The sequence below is a fragment of the Charadrius vociferus genome, unplaced genomic scaffold (assembly GCF_000708025.1).
Source record: "Charadrius vociferus isolate BGI_N301 unplaced genomic scaffold, ASM70802v2 scaffold430, whole genome shotgun sequence".
NCBI lineage: Eukaryota > Metazoa > Chordata > Aves > Charadriiformes > Charadriidae > Charadrius > Charadrius vociferus.
This window is the reverse complement of record NW_009646541.1, coordinates 774,119-781,347: the sequence shown is the minus strand read 5'-3', so window position 1 is coordinate 781,347 and position 7,229 is coordinate 774,119. Positions and strand designations below refer to the sequence as shown.

Genomic DNA, 7,229 nt, shown 5'->3' with positions numbered 1-7,229 from the left:
AGCGGGGCGCCGCGACCCCCCCGCCCCCGGGTGGGCAGCAGCGGCTGATGAAGCGGCTGCTCCGTCTCTGCTTGCACAAGCCCTGACACCGGCCAGGCCAGGGCACATCAGGGAAGAGCTGCGATTTTTCCGCACTTTGCCACGCTCCAGGAATTTTGGCCAATTCATTTTTCCCCATGTTTTCAGGCTGCATTAAAAGTCCCCTCCTTGTAGACAGGGAGCCAGTGGGTGCAAACGCGGGAGACAAACTGGCAGGGAAACGTTGTGGAGCAGATCCGGAGGTGCATGTCCATCACGGATAATCTCCTCTCACCCCAGAAACGGAAAGGGAGAGAAATCAGATGACCAGCCTTGGGCAGCACCGCCAACTCCATTAAGCTCATATGACTTCCATGGGCTCCTCCGCCGCGGCTGGCTCCCGGGGCCGGTGGAGACGCCGGGAGGTGACACGCGAGGCCGAGGGCTGAGCCAGGCTCTGGCAATCATCCCAGAGAGGTTCCTCGGCCGCTTGGCTTTCCCTCCAGCACGAGGGATGAAATCCGTGCTATTGCACAACCCCTCGGGGCTGGGATCACCCCCCGGAGCTCCTCACCTGCCCGATGAGCGGCTGCCCTTGGGTGGTGTTGAGGAACAAGCCCCGTCTCAAGCCTTCATCGAAAGGCCAGTAGGAGCCATGAGGGTTGGTGCTGCTGATGCCGGGATCCTGCAGACGGAGCAGAGGGTTAGCGCCGTTCCCGGCAGACCGTGGCCCCTTCCCCCTACCAGGCTGGTGTGATTCAGAGAAGATGACAACCCAGACGGGGTCAGCCAGAGCCCAAACACGGCGGCTGTTTCTCCCAAGGGGAACAGAAACTTGCTTCAACGCTTCCAGGCATGTTTTCTAAAATGCCACTTCTGCAAGTCCCCAGGACCCGTTAGGGCGTTTTGGGGAGGGGGGGAACAAATACAAGAAATTTTGTGCTTATGCAAGAAACGCCGGGTCATGGACAGGCTTGGGCTACAACAGGAGGTCAATGGGGAGGGAACCCAACCTTTCCCTCCCCAGCTCCCACCGGTCCCCACCGCCTTCAGCCAGCAGAACCTGCACCCCCGTTCTATGCGGAAGGAAGAAGGGAGATCACAGCCGGGTCATGAGATCCCAGCGCTCGTGGGGATGTGGGGGCACCCACGCCGAGCACCCACGAGTTAAACAGCCTGACTCGCTGTTCCTCCATCCTTTCGTCCACGGGGGACAGGGGCATCCTTGTACTCCTGCAGCAGACAGGAAGACGGCACAAGAACCTGGCCCGCGTCTGCACGGTCCCCGCATTAGGGGGATTTCCAGTGGCAGTTTACAGCTGCCTGCCCAGCACTGGGCACCGACCTCGGATAAAAATCCCCGGGGCCCAGGGACAATCAGCTGGGATCACGACTATCCCTTACGCCTCTGCCTTGCACCCCGGCTCTGCAGCAAAGACAGCACAGGGCAGGGAAGGACGGGGAATACCAAGATCATAACGTAGCGCTGCCCGTGTTTGTGGAGGTCTTCCACCAGCGAGGGGAGGGAGGCAAACTTCTGGGGATCAACGGTGAAGTCCCGGTACCCGTCCATGTAATCGATGTCATTCCACTGTGCATCCTGCGGGACAGAGGCTCAGGGATGGGTGACAGAGCCCAGACCCCCCCTCTCCACAGGTCCGGGGGGTTACCTGGGGAATTTGGTAGTTCCTCATGGCTCTCGCGGTCTGCCAGGTCTCATTGCTGGATCCGTAGCCCCAGCGGCAGAGGTGGAAGCCGAGCGCCCAGAGGGGCGGCATGGCCGGGAAACCTGCAGCAAGAGAGCGGGAGCACAGATGGGGTGTCCCGAGACGACAGCAGCACCGCAAAAGGATGGGAGGGGAAGGGAAGAAGGGGGAAAGGAGGTGACCGCTGAGCCTTGATGTGCTGGGAGGGCTGGGGATGGGATGGCTGGGGACTGCGGACCTTTCCCCAGCTGGGAAGACTGGGGATGGTGGTGAAGCTGGGGTGAGACAGGGATGGGGCCGTGGGGAAGGTGTCTGCAGACGGCCACGTCGGGGTGCGGACTCTTACCTATCACCTGCTGGTACTGCTGGATGACCATGTTGGGATCGGGCCCCAGGAAAATGTAAAAATCCAGCACCCCCCCGATGGTCCTCCAGGTCAGGCCCGGAGCGGGCTGCAGGGCCACCTCTTTGTAGGGATGGGGAAGAGAAAAAGACGGTGAGGACTGGGAAGCAATCCCCCGACTGCCACGGCACGGACCAGGCAGCGCCACAGGCAACGCTCAGCCTTCGGCAGGGGAAAGCAGAAATCCCTGTCCTGCGTTCAGCGGATGCTAAATGGGCATCTGGAGGCTTAAATCATCACACTTGGGGGAGATCACTGATTTACCCTGGGGAAAAAGCTCACTATCTTAAAAATCTGCTCTTTAAGCCCAAAGCTGTGCGGTCCTCCCGGCTTCCACTCAAAGACCGGGCACACGCAGCGCTTTCCTTCATGTCCTCCCCCCAAAATCCCCTCCTAAGTGAATTAAGAGCTACTTGTACGAGCAAGCCCGCGGGAGTGAGAGCTTTCCCGGGAAGCGTTTTTCACGCGAACGAGCCCTTGAACCTCAGCTCAGGCGGCCGCATCTCCCCTGAGCCCCTCCTCGGGAACATCGCGGCAGTAACGCCGAGCGCAGCTGGAGCCACGAGAGCCCCGGCGTGTGCAGCATCGTCCCAGCTGGCTGCGAGCGGCGGCTGCTGGGAAGGACGGGTGGTCTCCGGTGCCGCCCCCGACATGGCAGGAGCCCGCGGGAGCCGCTGCGCTATCAGCTGGCACACACGGGTGGATCCCACAGCCGCAGCCGGCGCGGCACAGCTGGGAAGAGCGCGGGCGGCATTCGGCATCCCCGGCTGCGCCCCAGCCGTGCCGTGCCACCAGGCCTGGGGGCAAAGCTGTTTCGGGCGGAGGGGGAACGGGCACGGACCCGCACACAAGGGACTTGCTTTTCTGATGGCAACTCAGCAGCTGGGCATGTGGTTAAACTGCTCGGCAGTTGCTAAAGAGCCTCACCGTAGCCAGGAAACAGATGGCTACGCTCAATAACGGAGCCATCAAACCACATCTTTCCCTTTTATGGCTTCCTCTCGCCCCAAGTTCCCAAACGGGCTGCTCCGGCAGCTCCTATCTGTCCCCACCTGCCAGGTCCTCCTCTTCCAGGGACGAGCCAGCTGGGGCGCCCCGGGACACCTACCCATCGCGTTGCTGTTGAGGAGGAAAACCCCGTGAGCATCTCCGCCCTCCTCCATCAGCAGGTAGAAGGGGTGAGCGCCGTAGAGGTTGAACGTTTCCTGCAAAGAGGAGGTGTCGGGTGAGAGAGCAGCTCCCAGGCAAAGCGGGAGAGCCCCATCTCACTGGGGGCGAGTAAATGGCCCCGAGCTGCATCTGCTGCCACCACCTAACCAAGCATCTGTCACCCTCCCATGAAGGACAAGGCAAGGGATGAGGATGGTGAGGGGTCTGGAGGACCAGTCTTATGAGGAATGCCTGAGGGACCTGGGGGTGTTCAGCCTGGAGAAGAGGAGGCTGAGGGGAGACCTTCTCACTGTCTACAACTACCTGAAAGGAGGGGGTAGAGAGGTGGGGGCTGACCTCTTCTCCCTGGTGACAAGAGCTAGGAGGAGAGGAAATAGGTTCAAGTTGTGCCAGGGGAGGTTTAGATTGGATATTAGGAAAAATGTTTTCACTCAAATGGTTATCAAACATTGGAAGAGGCTGCCCAGGGAGGGGGTGGATTTGCCATCCCTGGAGGTGTTTAGAAAAAGGGTAGAGGTGGTACTTGGGGACATGGTTTAGGAGTGGTTTTGTCGGGGTAGATTAATGGGTGGACTTGATGATCTTAAAGGTCCCTTCTGATCTCAGCAATTCTGTGACTCTATGGTTTCGGAGGTGGCGCTGAAGGCCACGGGAGGCTGCTGGGGTGGGCAAGGGGGAATCCTCCCGCCTCGCCGCAACCTGTTGCACGAGCGGGAGGGTGGAGTGGAAAATACCCAGGGCCCTCCGAGTGCCAAGAGGGTTTTGCAATTGCTCTGAAATCCTCCCTGGCACATATCTGCCCATCGGCCTCGACCACCCCCTGCCTCTCCCAGTGTCGCTGCCCACCCCCCTGCCACCTTTTCCCAGGGCTTGTCCAATGCACTGGAGAGCGGTACCCCCCGTCCTCGCCCCCTGCGCCCCCTGGGGAGGGGAGGGATGGAGACGGTACCGTGGGAGAGACGTCGCGTGCCCACAGCGTGAGGGTGTTCCAGTCCAGGCTGTGCAGGAGGGTGCCACGGTGCTCCCCCAGCCCGTAGAGGAACCTGGACGGGAGCGATGTGGCTATCTGGAGAAACTGGTCAGCGAAGATCAAGGGGGCCACGGTGGTGTTGAGCCTGCCAGGGTGACACCAAGGGAGAGAGAAGAGTCAAGAGGGGATGCTGGCATCCATCTGGATCCATTTGCCCACCACCAATTGACCTTTTCCCTCTCAAAGTGGCCCAGGGGCCAGCGTGGCAGTGTACATCCCACCCTGCAGCCACCCCCAACATTTTGGCAGCAAATTCAGCCCGAGCCTGAACCAGCCCGACCCAGCACGGCGCCGCCTTGCCTTTGACACCAGAAGTTTCCACCCAGGTTATTATTAACCGCGGAGGCGATACGGCGGTGGGTTTTTTCGGCCTGTCGTCGCCGATAAGCAGCTCCCGAGTAAAGTACGGACCACAGGCACCAGCAAACGGGAAGGGGGAGGAAAGGATGGGATCTCAAAACACCCCGGCCACACGTGGACCAGCCAGCCGTTGGTGCTGACCCACAGCTTAGTGTGAGCTAAGCCACGGAGGTGACCGAGAGCAGCGCAGCAAAGCCACCCGCGGCCCTTTTCCACAAAAAGTCTGGAGCTGTGGGTGTCCCTATAGCTTGGATAGTCAGGGAAACCCAAAAGCAGGGTGAAACAGGCAACGCCACAACCCTTCGGTGGCCCTTTTCCCCAAGTCACCAGGTCCCTTCCTTTCCCCAAGTCACCAGGTCCCCTATTGGTGATATGCCAGGGACCTGCACAACGTTTGGCTGCTGTAGGACCTGGCGAGGAATTAGGGCACTGGGAGATTTTTGGAGAAGTGCTGATCGCACGCAGCCCTGCCACAGACACAGCAAGACACGTGTCCGGCCTGTGGGGCCGGGAAGTCACGTGCTGCCGCATCTTCACGTGAGCACTGCTGGAAAGATGAAGACAAAGAGTAATTATTGGCTGGAGATCCCACAGCGTGGTTTTCCCTAAGGAAAAACTTCCGGGAAGCATGCTGGAGCCTGCCTAGGGTGGGATGAGCATTCCCCCACTCGCTGTGGGATGCGGAAGAGGTGGGTTCTTACAGCACTGTCCCCGTTGCCCTGCGCCGCAGCAGCACCCCAAAGGGTTCCCGGGAGAAATCCAGGCTGTAGATGGGGTTTTCTGCTCTTTTTGTGGCCCGGGGAACATCGAGCGGAACCTCATACCGCGGGTTGGCCGCATCTGTTATCTGCAAAAGGGAGAAAATGCGCTTTAAGGACCAACAAAACAAGAGGACAAAGGGTTGGAGATGCTCATTGAGGACACATACAGCCATGTCTGGAGCATGGTAGCTTCCAGCCCCGGTCTGAGCAGGGAATGGTCACCTACAGAGGTGGGATGGAGGGTGCAGGGGTGCAGAAGCATGGTCCTGAGCTCTGGAGGAGCTCACCTTGATGTGCAGCCGCGTGTCTGTCTCAAACTCCACATCCAGCCTCAACATCTCGATGTCCCGGGGGTAATAGGCCTTCTCCCTCCGCACCAGCAGCCCCACCATGCCCAGCGCCGTCTGGTTGAGGCTCTCCAGGGCGTAGCTGGGGAAGTCGGGGGGGTAGAAGCACCAGGGCACCCCTCGCTTGCCCCCCGCCAGCGGGGGGCTCTGGATGAAGCAGCACCCTCGGCTTTCGCAGAGCTCCTGGGTGACCACCACGTGCCGCTCCGGGTAGCAGTCAAAGCGATGGTTTTCGGGTACCAGGAGACATTTGGGGGGCAGCGCGGGTCCGGGCCAGCCCCCCGATACCTGCTGCAGCACCCAGACGGTGAGGGCGCTCAGCAGCACGGCGGCCACCAGCAGCCCACTGCCCACCCACCATGGGGCCAGCTTCCCGCGGCCGGTGGGCGTCGAGGCGGCTCCTTCCTCCTCCACCCGGCACGCTGCCGGCTGCGGCACCGCCGTTGTCAGCTTCTGGTACGACTTTATCGTCCTGATGCTGGAGCGAGGGGGAGATGGAGGCAAGTGTGAAGGAGTCGGAGGGCGAGAGCTCACCCGAGCCTCGAGGGTGGCTTCCCCACCCTCGACACCCACGGTTTTGGCAGAGCCTGCCCGCCTCGGCACCCTGCACCGAGGATGGTGATGTCTACGCCCCTGGCGTGGATGCAAACTCGGCAAAGGATGGCTTTGCCAGGGCCGGGTGGTCCTGACCCTGCCGGGCTGCGGGGAGGCAATGCCTCATCACTCTCCTGCAGCCTCAAGGGACAAAGTGCCACCCGCCTTCAACCCCACCTGCTCCGGCGAGAGGGGTGGCAGAGCGGCCCCTCAAGGAGTTTTTCCCGGGTCTGAATTTATGGGCTGCAGTGTTTCTGGAAGCTGCGAGCAAAACCGAGCTCCCTCTGCCTGTCGGAGCAGAGCCGTGGTGTTGGGAACCGCGGCTCCAAGGTGCGGAGCACCCTCTGCTCCGAGCATCCTCTGCCGGCATCCAAAGCCCCGAGTCTGAGGTTTTTGCCCTGAGAAGAGCTGGGCGAGGGATGACAGGGAAATGTGCTGTCAGTTTTTGCCTCCCACTGATAAAATCAGATTTTAACAGCTTCTCAGGCAAACATCTCCCGGACCATAAGCGAAGGAGACCCCCACGCTTAGGAGATCCCAGCACCTTAAATAAGAGAGACAAGTTTCTTCTCGCCATCTCCTGCCCCAGCCAGCGGCGCTCAGACCCCGCTCACCTCCGCCCCGCCATCTGCAAGATCTCCCCGAAACGGCTTTCCCCAAAAAAGCGCCTTTTATTCCCCGGCGGACCCTCCCCGCAGCTCCGGCCCCAAAACGGCTCAACCCCCCGGGGCCTGGCTCCGAAGCCACCCCTGAGCATCACCCCCTGCCCCACGCAACCTTTATGCAATGGCCGGTCTCTTCCCCACGCGTGGGTGGCTCCGGGGTGGGTGGGGGGTGGCA

At 60.9% G+C, this 7,229-nt stretch overlaps 1 protein-coding gene across 1 annotated transcript in view; it reads right to left on the bottom strand.

Moving 5' to 3' along the window:
• LOC104287360 (lysosomal alpha-glucosidase-like) overlaps positions 1-7,146 on the bottom strand; it is a 10,821-nt gene extending 3,675 nt beyond the window's left edge. Inside the window, exons 1-9 of the mRNA XM_009886061.1 lie at positions 7,004-7,146; positions 5,736-6,273; positions 5,389-5,534; positions 4,247-4,412; positions 3,236-3,332; positions 2,071-2,190; positions 1,689-1,807; positions 1,487-1,618; positions 593-703 (exon numbers count right to left, since the gene is read on the bottom strand). Of these exons, the coding sequence (XP_009884363.1) occupies positions 593-703; positions 1,487-1,618; positions 1,689-1,807; positions 2,071-2,190; positions 3,236-3,332; positions 4,247-4,412; positions 5,389-5,534; positions 5,736-6,273; positions 7,004-7,146 (1,572 nt within the window). The remainder of the gene's footprint in view (positions 1-592; positions 704-1,486; positions 1,619-1,688; positions 1,808-2,070; positions 2,191-3,235; positions 3,333-4,246; positions 4,413-5,388; positions 5,535-5,735; positions 6,274-7,003) is intronic.
• Between the last annotated feature and the right edge of the window lie 83 nt (positions 7,147-7,229).